At 40.7% G+C, this 13,091-nt stretch overlaps 1 protein-coding gene across 1 annotated transcript in view; it reads right to left on the reverse strand.

Moving 5' to 3' along the window:
* LOC107726232 (regulation of nuclear pre-mRNA domain-containing protein 2-like) overlaps window positions 1-12,788 on the reverse strand; it is a gene marked incomplete at its 5' end in the record, with an annotated part of 14,910 nt that extends 2,122 nt beyond the window's left edge. Inside the window, 13 exons of the mRNA XM_016535754.1 lie at window positions 795-903; window positions 1,037-1,158; window positions 1,377-1,491; window positions 2,498-2,685; window positions 7,510-9,746; window positions 9,855-10,058; window positions 10,265-10,561; window positions 10,648-10,933; window positions 11,196-11,371; window positions 11,454-11,580; window positions 11,667-11,719; window positions 12,364-12,569; window positions 12,652-12,788. Coding sequence (XP_016391240.1) covers window positions 7,771-9,746; window positions 9,855-10,058; window positions 10,265-10,561; window positions 10,648-10,933; window positions 11,196-11,371; window positions 11,454-11,580; window positions 11,667-11,719; window positions 12,364-12,569; window positions 12,652-12,788 — 3,462 coding nt within the window. The remainder of the gene's footprint in view (window positions 1-794; window positions 904-1,036; window positions 1,159-1,376; window positions 1,492-2,497; window positions 2,686-7,509; window positions 9,747-9,854; window positions 10,059-10,264; window positions 10,562-10,647; window positions 10,934-11,195; window positions 11,372-11,453; window positions 11,581-11,666; window positions 11,720-12,363; window positions 12,570-12,651) is intronic.
* Between the last annotated feature and the right edge of the window lie 303 nt (window positions 12,789-13,091).

Genomic DNA, 13,091 nt, shown 5'->3' on the forward strand with positions numbered 1-13,091 from the left:
TCAAATAATGTTGTTAGTCTTTTCTTCCTGCGGGGAAGCATCCCAGCCAGAAACTACAATAGTTTACTATCAATTCAATGGAAATTAAATGTAACAATTTATTGTGTAACCAAAATACCAATAATGGCCAGAAAAAGAAAAAAAAAAGTGTGACTTTTAATTATAAACAAGCCCGAAATACACCGGGACTCTTATTTTGAAATATCTATACTATTGCAGGCTGATCCTTCAAATGAGAGATAAAATATGCATACTTACAACCGTCTAAAACCTATTATATAAAGATCATAAAGTAGACATTATCATAATTCATCAACTTGAGTTCATAAGCAATCGCTTGGCATAAATGTGCGCTATTCATTGACTGAGAATCACTTTGAAGCAGTCTGAACTCTGAAGCGCCGCCTTGTGACACTGCAGCACTCTTTTTTTAATGAAATCATTGCCTTTTGAAGTTTAATATCGCGATTTACGTTTTTCCATCCCCAAAATATAAGACGTCTTAAAATTATAATTTAGACGTTTGTTTTACCATCATGCATTGAAGACTTTTTATGACATTAAATTTAAGAAAACTTTTGCTTTATTCGCACACGTGCTCCTAAATACATTTTACAGTCCGCACACTTCTGTTTTTAGTCGCAAATCATGCAACCCTAGATTACAGTGAGTTTCTGACAATCTTTTTTCACTCTTTATCTACATGTGGGAGTGTAAGGAAAACGAATTTACAAAAGGAACAAACCATGGGTTGAAGAACACTGTAAAGGTCAAAAGCTAGAGGACACGCTGACCTGGAAGATCTCTTTCAGGTCCTGTACCGTGACCTCCAGCTTGATGACGGGAATCTTCCCAGCTGCCATCTGCTTACACCTCTGCTCCACGTCCAACAGAGAGAGAGCGCTACGACACACACAGCACTGCAGCTCAGCTAGATGTCACTTCTTAGTTTAATGCATCTCAAATAAACAGCAGGTAAAGTACAGTCGACTACTGGCTCACATCAGGGGCTGGAAAGGGAACAGACGGTGTTTACTTGTTTTGGAGCTGGTAATCACAGTACAGGCCCGTGTCAGAGACTCCCTCTCGACACACGCGAGCGCTGAAGAGATTCTCCATCACACTCGCTAACACACACGCTCCGGTGCGCCACACCACCTACAGCACAGACACACTCACTGTCAATCACAGCAAAACATGCCCAGAATCTATCAAATAAAGCTTATTAAATGAAATAAAAAATAACAACATCATACTATTCAACATCAGCATCAAATATTAAAAAAATATTATTATTTGATATTTATGTTTTTAGGGTGAAATATTACTCAGACATGTTATTGAGAGTTAACTCTTTGAGACTCAAAAGCTGGCACCTGTCTCCCCTCCAGCGAGTCAAAACCCAGCAGCTGCAGTTCACAGTCCTCCACAAGAGGACGACTTAGATCCCACAGAGCTCCATTCACTCTGCTCGCCACTGCACCTTTAACACTGCAAACACACACAGATACACACATTATGGCAGAACTAACAATTAGTAACAACAGTCTAAAGCAGCACTTAAAATAAAAAATATGAAAATTAAAATTAAAATTAAATATTGGTGTAGAATTTACTTAATTATCTGTGAAATTTGCTAGAAATTTCTGATGAAAACAGCAAAAAAAAAAATTTATATATATAGGAGTAGGATTTACTTAACTGTAAAATTTTACAATTTCTTTGTGAAAACAGCAAAAAACAAATAAATAAATAAATACAAATATTGGTGTAGGACTTAATTATTTGTGAAATTTACTAGCAATTTCTGAGTGAACACAGCAAAAAAAATAAAAATAAATATAATAAATAAATACAAATATTGGTGTAGGATTTACTAAATTATTTGTCAAATATACTAGCAATGAGTGAAAACTGAGTGAAAACAGGATACAATTGTTATTGTTAAAAGCGCTATATAAATAAAGGTGACTTGACTTGACTTAAAAAACAAACAAACAAACAAAAAGATACTCACTTTATGGCAGAACTAATAATTAGTAACAACAGCCCAAAACAGCACTTAAAATAAAAAAATGAAAATAAAAATAAAATATTGATTGAGGACTTAATTATCTGTGAAATTTACTAGCAATTTCTGAGTGAAATCAGCAAAAAATAAATAAATGAATATAATAAATAAATACAAATATCGGTGTAGGATTTACTAAATTATCTGTGAAATATACTAGCAATGAGTGAAAACTGACTGAAAACAGGATAAAAACAAACAAACAAACAAAAAAGGAGTAGAAAGACGGTTTTATTTATAATCCGTTTTATTTACAATTTCATAAAAAAAATTTTTTTTTTTCCTCATCTGGGGGCCTATATATAATAGGGCTTTGAAAGTTGTGTTGGACAATGTGAGACCTTCGAGTCAAAAAGGTTGACAATCACTGCTCTAAAGTACGGTTCACAGCAAGTCAGGAGGCGTGAGTCTGAGGCTTATATTTACCGTTCACTCTTGGCGATCTGTAACGGCGAGGTCACACCAGCTGACCCTTTGACCGTCCTGCCGTCAGCCAATCGGATGGTCAGATCCGCTCTCGATGCTTTGTGCTCCTCAGCAGCTCCAGTCGCAAGCTGATCACAGAGAGACTGGAAGATCCGCAAGCGCTGGGTCCGACAGGCAGACGGATGCAGCTGGAACAGAGAGAGAGCATGTAACCAGTCACTGTGCAAGCACTACTTCAGAGGTAAATATGAGGGAGGGCTGAAGATAAACCACTGGAATTATGTAGTCTCACAGACAAACTTTACAACTGTACTAAACTGAGGTATTTAATCACACACACTTTTTACATTTAGCAGACACTTTTATCCAAAGCGACTTACAAATGAGGACAATGGAAGCAATCAAAATCAACAAAAGAGCAATGATATACAAGTGCTATAACAAGACTCAGTTAGCTTAACACAGTACACACAGCAAGGGTTTTTAAATAATATAATAAATGAAAAGAAAACAGATAGAATACAAAAAGATTAGAAAGCAAGTGTTAGCTTTTTTTTTAAAGAAAACAAGCAGCAAATGAATAGAGTGCAAGTGTTTTTTTTTAATAAAGAATAGAATAGAATTAGAATAGAGAGTGCTAGAAGGGTACAGAGCCAGTGGTGGTTTTGTAGGCAAACATCAATGGCTTGAATTTAATGCGAGCAGCTGCTGGTAGCCAGTGCAGATTCATAAACAGAGGTGTGACGTGCATTCTTTTTGGCTCATTAAAAATTAATCTTGCTGCCGCGTTCTGGATTAATTGTAAAGGTTTGATAGAAGTGGCTGGAAGACCTGCCAAGAGAGCATTGCAATAGTCCAGCCTGGACAGAACAAGAGCTTGAACAAGGAGTTGTGAAGCATGTTCCGAAAGGTGTGAGGAAGGCAGAGACTTGGTTGAACACAGCTCGTTCAAGTGTTTTTGCAATGAAAGGTAGAAGGGAAACCGGTCTGTAGTTCTCTAAAAGAGATGGGTTAAGGGTGGGTTTCTTAAGTAGTGGGGCTATACGAGCCTTGTGACTTTTAAACCAGGCCTTGGAAGAAAAATACAAGGGAAAAAAAAGGAGAAAAAAAAAAGTAATACCTCAAGATCAGAGAACTAAATTAATTGGTATCAATGGCATAAATAGATCAGACTGACCACATACTGAATCTTTTATAACAACATACAGTGAGGCCCACAAATCTGAGACCACTACTGAAAATATGCTGCATTAATTACATTACGAATTACTAACCAGAATTAGAATTGGAGTTAAAAATTGAAATAAACATTTATTTGAATGTAAGAAAACATCAGTTTCCGGTGTCTCCTTTGCTTTAACGAGAGCAGCACTGAACTAAACCTGATGATCATGTTCTCCAGCATGATCTGAGATGATTCAGAAGAGCAGTCACATTTCTTATAAAATTGCTTTGAATTAGATGTTTTCTGCCTGAGATTAAAATGAATACATTTTAATGTGGTCTGACATTAATCCCTACTGTACTAGTACAATTTACACTACACTAGTCTTCACAGAGAGCTTTTAATATCTGTAGTAATGAACAAATGTACAATAAATTAAAAATACATTTACATAAAACCAAAACAACGCACAATAAATAAAATGCATGCATACACACAAAAGTTATAGTTCAAAATGTATCCAAAACTTGCATTATCGCTTTATACAAAAGCTACGTTAACCCCATTCTCAAAGATAGCCTAAAACGAGTCAGTCAGATGATTGTGTGTCACACTGAGCATCACTGCATCATCTCCATCAGTCCTGCACACCTTCCCGTAGCTTCTGCTGCCGCGGACCGCCGCCTGACAGACGCGCCGCCTCCACAACACAGCCACGAACATTTCACGCAAAGCTACGGCTCATCGTTTCTCCTCCAAACACCAAACGTTGCCCTCTCTCAGCGGGCCGCCATTTTCCCGGAACTACTACGCCGTCACAGAACAAGAAACCCGATTCGCCGAAAAATTCGAAGGAGGGCGGGCTCTGTGTGCGCAACAACCAATGAGAAGCGAAGCCAGACGTGCGTCACGAGCGTCCGCTCAGTGCGTAAGAAAACACGTTAACTGACAGCATTCTCCTGCATGCGAACACACGCCACATCCAAATACACGGACTTTACGGAGGACTGGAAAAACAGACAACGGTGCAGGTTTATGAACGCAACACTATATCGAACCAAAGCAAAAAAATATATTTAGAGAAACAAGCTCAAGTTAAACTCCTCTGCTCCATCACTTGTGTCTCCAGTTGCCTGAGCTGATGCGGCTTCGCACGTGCACTCACTACACTACCCTGTTATTTCTACAGGACCCTAGAGACGAAATGCAAAACACACTTTTATGTGTGTCTAATTGATAACTAGTGCACTAGTGAGTTCTGTCTCCTGAAGGACATTGTTCCACAGTATTGATATGAGCATTCACTATAGATAAACAATCAGACTTGTTAAAAAATGTTTACTATGCAGATTACTGCAAATGTAACATTTGAAGTTCAGTAATCTGACTCGCTGTATTAAACAGTTAAAGCACATAAGTGTGTTTCAGACACAGCTCCATCTCAGTTTCAACTAACCAAATGTGTAAATCTGATTTTGGTATCGGTTTGCAATGTATTAAACCACAGTCCTTCATCATTACCTGTCTTTAGTTCTGTGCAAACACAGTGTAAACTTGAAGGTACACTCAAAAAAAAAAACCTGTCGTGGTACCTTTTTTAAAAGGTACATTTTTGTTACTTTTAGGTATTAATATGTACCTTTAAGTACAATTGTGTACCTTTTTTTCCTTTCTGAGAGTGTACAGCCAGTGTTTTATATTTTCATGATCTACTGGTCATTGAAAAGCCTAACATTGGGGAAAATGAGTGACCCTTCCCTGCCGTAGGATTGCTAAATTTACAAAACTAAGCCAAATTCAACAAGTGCACATTTTCTTTTTTTTTCCAGATATGAACAACACAATCAAGTAATCACTGATCATCATCAGTGACATTAAATAAACTATACAATACTGTGACAATGTTTGGTAGCACATACAATTTCAGTGATCATTAAGGATGCCAATGTGAAAAATGAGGATCTCCTCCAATTGACATGACATCTGATGATGCTTAGCTGGATATGTGTGCAGAATTCCCTTTTAGTGAATAGGAATACACTACAACAACACAATATGTCGTTGGTGTGGAGAAATTACTAGTCTACTCTGTTGTCCCTAACCTCTGGAAGGATAAGTGTCAGGAATATAACCGCAAAAGAAAAAAAAAAACAGAACTTGGAGATGTAAACACACTGTTTGTTCAGTTTCTTAATACAGAGCTTACCATCAATCATCAATATCATTACTGTAGGGCCACAAAACTCAAGCCTGCATTTACCAATAGGAAAACTGTATTTGCAAAGAGATGGTCCCGTTGTGCCTGTTTGAAGGTTGTTGCAGAACAATTAGGCACTTCAAGGTTTTGTTTTCTGAGAATAGTGCTGTACATTAGTTTGATTAGCCAGTCTATCTGTACCTGTATATGACTGAATGAAACCAGATTTTACTGCAAATTTGACAAGTAAACCTGTGGTGCAGCTAGTACAAAACGCATAGAAGTTGATCGAACTGAAGGAGTGGCTCACAATTTCACATTTCTGTCACAACTGAAGACTCACTGCATTTAAGCATCCTGCAGATTCATTCTGAATTTCATTGCTTGTGCATAACATGCTGATGTGCAACAAAGCTGGCACTGCAAATACTGTTAAATAAGTGTGTAGGTTTTTTGAAATACTCCTTGTGTAAAACACTCTACAATGAATGCACATGTTGTCCAAATGAAGACACCAAACCACACTCCTCAAAATATTCAACATTTCTGCACTTGAAGGAAAGATTTCAACTATTTTGTTCTTACACAATGCATGAAAACTACAATGATGTACAGGTTATTTTCACATTTAAGTTGTCAAACATTTTTTTTGAAAAGCAGTGTATCAACATTGTTGTGAAAGGATGTAGTATTTGATTTAGTTTTAGGAACAATGCATTCTGAAAATGCAATGCATGAAAGTGTGGCTTGTGTAGAACACAAAGACAGAAACACACATTTCAGTCGTGTGTACATGATAAAGGGTTAAACTGTCATAATCTTAAATCCTAGAGACAAAGAACTGACTTAGATTAACATTTCATATTCAATGGGAAATTTAGAATAATTAAACCAAACTAATTCTTTCCTCAACTTTCATTTGAACCTAAAATTCAGAGTTGTGTTTTCAAGCTCTGCACCTTCCTGAAAAGGTTGGACATCAAGTTATAAGACTGAACAGAACTGCTTTTAAGTAAAAACAAAATGACAGAAAACAATCCAGGTACATTTGTTCTTGAAAAGAACAGTCTCCTTCCTTTCAATAATATTTCTAGACACAATGCTTTTATTAATCAGAATACATGTAGGAACTCTATGAAGCAAAAAAAAAAAAAAACACGCAAAGAGCTCTTGAAAAGCACTCAGAAACTACCGAGTAGTTATGCCTTGAACACTTGGTTAGCTTATACGCAATGTGAGCCAAAATCTTCACATCTTGGTGAAGGTTTATAAAGTGGCTGTATTTTTGCTTTATGAAGCTTAAGGATCACTACAAGCCATCATGGTTGCCTAGCATTACATCTTTGTCAATAATGTAATCACTCAGGAATAAAACACAGTTGAAATCCACTGGTTTTGCGCTCAAAGTGAAAAAGTAACAGAGGTTCACAGACAGAAAACAGTAATCTGTAATCTGTCAACAGCAGAAACAAGTATTTACATGGGAAGAATTAGAAAAGCAAGTGTTATAGGGTGGAGAAGTGAAGGAACAGTTACTGGAAGGAAAGAAATAATCTGCGTATGCACTTACAAGTCATCCATATATCACACACACACTCATACACTCCATAACCGCTCTCTCACATTACACCAATTGAACAGGATAACCACCTTTTGCCTTCCTTCATATTCCATGGATGTTTCTGGATCTCCACATTCTCCTCCTCCTAGTTCATCTTTAGAGTATCTGAAAACTTCTCTTTCACTGAGAAGAGTAGTGCTGTAACGTACGTGGCTGCTCTGGGGCAGGGCGTGTCAGTGCATGTGTATTTACATGCAGTATAAGTCTCACGCTGCGATTCGCAGGTGATGCTAGCTTGCTACACTGCCTATTTCAGGTTGTGCAGCGCATTTAGCACTCATTCTAAGATGCTAATATCGAGGGGGCAAGAACGGTCTTTTGGGTGGGTTGAAAGGCCCACCGCCAAAACTACCAGCGGGACGCTTTGTCCCAGGTAGGAGGGGTTCACGGTTACGGGAGGGGGGTGGTAGGGGCAGGGAACCTCTGGGAAACTGTGGGGAACGACGCGCGTGATGCTGGTTTGGTAATTGGAGGAGGGGCAGAGGGGAAGAAGGGCGGCGGGGTCTCTGATTCGGGGTGTTGATGGGTAGGCGGTTGGGAATAGACAAATGAGGATGGGGTTCCCCAGCTGGGGATGGAGGAGTAGGTGTGGTTGGGGTAGAGGGTGATGGTGGTGTGGGACTGGGGCCCTCTCGAATTCTGCCCAGGAGGGGTGGAGGAACTCCCGGGGTGCCAGGACGGTGAAGAGGTGGGGTGTGGTGCAAGACGAACTGCTCTTTCACCGTGCCTGGGCGAGGGGGATCTCCTAACAAGGAAGGGAGTTGGGGTTTGCCACCTCTAGGAGGGGCACTGCCACCGCTACCTCCATGCCCCGCTCCATCAGGATGGAGGTTGGCTGGTGGGTAGGGTAGGACTCGGTCTATCGGTACAAGGACACCACCAACCATAACAGTGGAGTTTGAGGAAAGGGGGAAGTCTCTGGAAGGAGGTGGGGTTTGAGGGATGGGAAGAAGGGGTGGTGGGACTGGAGGAATGGAAGAGGGAAAAAATGGAGGGGGAGGATGGTGTTGAGGAATGCCATGAGAAGGTCGTGTGGGGTCTTCGTTTGCATAGGGTGGAGGTGGATACTGCAAAGGGGGTGGAAGGTGAGCAGGAAGAGGAGGAGGAAGAGGAAGAGGAGGGACCATTCCCAACTCCTCAGAATTCTCATGGCCACGACTACCAGGGTGGTGTGGAGGCGGGGCTTCCATAAACTCCTCCTCTTCATACCAGGCCCCACCCACTCTAGAACCAGCGCTGCTTCCTCTTCTCAGTACTCTTCCAACCACGCGGATGCTTTCCACTGTCTGGATGCGGTTACCATAATCAAGGGTTTCGATTGGTGCTCCTTCACTGGAGGATGAAGAAACAACAGTCTCAATGCGATGGTAGTGGTCTCCATTGTCAGCTGAAGCTTTCCTTTCCTTGTCTTTCGTCCCGTCGCCAGATCCTCCACTTGGCCTACGGGAGGATGCACTTTTCTCTCCCTCACCATCCATCTTTGCCTTTATCTTCTGATCCTGCACCATGGCAGCTGATGGAATGTTCAAACCCGGTACTTTTCTCTTCAGCCCTTCTTCCACTTTGGTTTTAGTCATGGCCTTGACTGGTTTAGTCGCACTTGGGCTAAAGGCGGCAAGTCGTGAGGGTGGTGGTCTGCGGTAATCCCTGTCTTTCCGCTCATTTTCTCCCAGAGCCTCTCGTGGAGTGATCACGGTATCCCAGGGGTCACTGTGATAGGCTGTAGGTGAAAGGTTACGACCTCCAGACAGACCTGCACTCTGAGGCTCACTGAGTACATGGGGTGAGTCCATAATTTCATCTTGGGTGGGTGTGCTACCACTCTCATCTCGGACAGGGGTGCCATCCAGATTGTCTCCACCAACAAGGAGAGGGCTATTGCTGCCTACGTCGTCTAAGCCAAGTCCGAGAGCACTGAAACCAGGATTCCCCTGAAGGAAACTATTGATCTTCGATTCCAGGCTGGGCATTACCACAGCCTCTGTCTCAATTTCTTTCTCTCTCTCTTTCTTATCTTGTTCTCTTTCTTTCTCTCTTTCCCTCTCTTTCACCTTCTCCTTCTCCCACTCTCGCCCTTTTTCTCGCTCAGTTTCTCGCTTGAAATTGTTGCCCGTGGCCTTTAGGGCCTTCTGCGTTGTTGGGGTGGTTGTGGTGGAGGTCGCTGCAGCTGTGGTGACAGCTGAAGATGAAGAGGCAGGTGAAGATGGAACAGGGTCTGGAGTAGTGAGAGTGCCTGAACGCGCTGATGAAAGGAGAGAAGACAAACCTGCAAGATAGAGAGTTAATAAATATCAAAATAATTACTCGTTCAAACAGGTTCCCCCATCTTGACAAACAGATTAGAAATCAATAGTGTACAAGTAATGTGTCCTACCCTGCAGGTTGGGGCTGTGAGTCTGTGTTTTTGTGAGAACATTCAGAATGTTCTCGGGGGAGAAATCCACTTTGGACAAGATGCTGGCCAGAGGATTGGATGAGGGAATGCTGCCAGGGGTCAAAGGAGGGGCTTTGGAGGAGGAGGCGTGGTTGGATGGTGTGGTAGGTGTGCCAGGGGAAGGACGGGACACAGGGCTGACACCTGGGTGTTGAGAAAGAAAAAAACACTGTTATGACCTACAACTCTTCTCAAACTCTTTCAGCGGCCTTGGCTTTTAGTACAGCAGGGTGAACATCGGCAAATAATGAGAAGGTTGTATTTATCATTCTAAACATAAAAACAACATACTTGAATGGTATTTTTACTTCCGGAACCTGTCTGTTGTGCTCTGCAAATAGGGAACTCACCAGTGGTCTTCATTGCATTGGAGATAGAGCTCAGAATGGAGCTGATCTTGCCCAGATCTACATTGGCCAAGTTCACCTGCAGGGGGGAGGGGCTAACAACAGGGGCAGGTACAGGTGTCATGGTAATGGGTGTGGTGTTCGAAGGAGGTGTTTGACTGGTTGATGACCCAGACACCGTCTTTGTGGGAGTTGCCAAAACCTGGGATGGTTTAGAAGCTGTAATCTGGGAGCTTTTTGTGGCTGCATTTGTCATCTTGGATGCAGATGGAAGACGTGACTTCTCTTTTCTCTCGTCAACTAGAGGACAAAGAACGATGTCAGTTATATGTTACATTTGTGACACCTGAATTTATTAATTTAATTTCCCCTCTGCTTTCTCTCACCAATGATTCCAGCATTTGCCGTCGTTTCCTCTTCCTCAGACATGTCCATGTCCTCTATGTCTCTGTTGTCCTTCTGTTGCTCCAAACCTTTCCCTCCGTTTCCATCCCCACTTCCCGAACCGATCCTGGAACTCATGCCATGGAAGGGTGACTCTGAGCCGGTGGGGGACGGGGCGTCCTCAGTGGGGGAAGGGATGGGAGAATCATCCAGACTGGGCAATGTGGCCTTCAGAGCATCCAGCTTACGCTTCAGGCTACTGACGCGATTGGCGAAAGCTTTATACGCCTACGGGAAGCAGTGAGGGGTTTGACAGAAGCACAGTATGAGGATACATGATTAATGGTAAATCAAAAGGCCAATATTTGGCTACGAAACTAACATCAGCCATTACCCACGCCCTCTTGGTTGATGAACAGAAGTCTAACCTCAGAGAGCAGATTTTCAAATTTTTTCATATATTTTCGTGTAGTTAGTGGTGTTTGGCAAAACAAACTTGTTCACAAATCTTGTGAACAAATATAGCATCAAGGCATCAAGGTTGACTCACATTGGCAACAATTTTGACCTCTTTGTATTGCATCTCATAAAAGATATCTGCGTTTCCCAGCGCCTCCAGCAGCGGGGGTCCTGCTTTTATCTGGCCCTCCATGAACGTCACAAATTCCTGCAGCTTTGTGCTTCCCTCCTCAAAGTCCTTTGAGAACTTATTCCCTCCTGCTTTGTCTATGGATGCAAGTAGACAAGAGTTTGAAAAACCTCTCTCTAAACAGTTCTATAGTGCTGTTTTTGGGAAATATTTCATTACCTTTTAACCTTTTGAGGGCCTCGGTGCTGCAGACGTCTACTCTGAGAGCAGCTAGCTGCTTCTCTCTTAAATCACTCTCGTCCAGAGAGTTCTTGTAAGATATTAACCGCTCTACAAAATCATGTGGCTGACAAAGAAAATACATTAATTATTAGCGTAATAATTATAATAGGGGAAAAGTTCAATTGAACCTAAAGACAGATCATGACTTACTACAAACTCTGCAACAATTTTAGACTTCAGAGCAGTTTTGGGGTTGACTGGGGCTGCAAAAATGAAAAAAGAAAACACAGGGTCAAGTTATTTTAAGAAATGATTTTTTACACTTGGTCACTTAATGCATTAATGCATGATTTATTGGATAGCTATTTGTTCAGATATGCACTCTTTATTAATATTTGGCCACATAAAGGTTTCTTCGCAAACCATATGGCTGCTGGTATTTAAGAATATTAAAGTAAATAATACATTTATTAATGTTGCAAATGTAGTTCCAGATCATTTTATAAGGTAATATTACTAATTTGTTATGTCTTTATTACGATGACAAATACAAACCGATTACTTAATTTTAGATTTTTTTTTTTTTATACAAACTTTTTTTTTTACCTTTTATTTGTTAGCAACAAGGCTATTTACACTGCAAACACAGGGTAAACAATATAAGAGCTACAGTTTACAAAAACATAAGACATTTCAGCTCAATACAAGACAATGTGAATACCGTGTGTTCAGGTGATACCATCCTAAATATTCAAAAATATTTATACAAGCAAATGCAGTTGTCTTAATTGTTTAGGAAGTGGATTCCCTTTAAGATGATTATATTTAGACATTAAGAAGTTTAAAAATCTTTGCATTAGACTTTAATCCAGCATTTAGACTGGAAGCGTACACCTCAGAAACTGACCAGGAGAAGGCTGTTGCTCTTTCACTTTCTCCTTGTCCTTTTCCTTTTCCTTGTCCTTTTCCCTTTCCTTGTCCTTTTCTTTTTCCTTTTCTTTCTCTTTCTTCTGCAGACTGGCCTTCAGCTCAGAGATCAGCTCCTCCGGATAAACGTTCCGCTCCTGCCAAATACTGAAGATCCTGTCCACTGACTTACACACTTTAGCATCCCTACAAACACACAGAGAGTCAGCATAGAATGTCACTACTTCTGTACTAATCAAATAGATACACAAACATGTGATTCACTAACTTGACCAGCAGGGCGGCGTCTGGCAGCACATCAGCGAAGGTGGTTCGGTAAATAATAGCGTTCTTCCTTTTGCAATTCTGAATGACATCATTAGCGAGGTAGAAGAGATTCAGCCTGTGATTGGCATCCGCTGCACAAAAAAAAGCAGAAAACAGGGAAAATATTTATTAGAATGCAACAATACCATAATACAAAGAGCTTACATAAAGCAACTCAAATTTGATATTGTGCAGGCAATACAGACAGCGGATGAAGTGAGATTAAGATGGTAGAACTCATGCTGTATTTATATGAGCACAAATTCCTCATAGTTTCAAAAGTCTTTTAAATACAATGAATTGTAAATTGTATTGTAAATATTTTTTTCCCGGCCATGCAACTGTTTTTGCAAAATCGAGCAGTTGCTACTACTACAACAACTAAACATATTTAATAACATA

Source organism: Sinocyclocheilus rhinocerous, unplaced genomic scaffold, assembly GCF_001515625.1.
Source record: "Sinocyclocheilus rhinocerous isolate Xijiao unplaced genomic scaffold, SAMN03320098_v1.1 scaffold216, whole genome shotgun sequence".
In the NCBI taxonomy this organism is placed as follows: Eukaryota; Metazoa; Chordata; class Actinopteri; order Cypriniformes; family Cyprinidae; genus Sinocyclocheilus; species Sinocyclocheilus rhinocerous.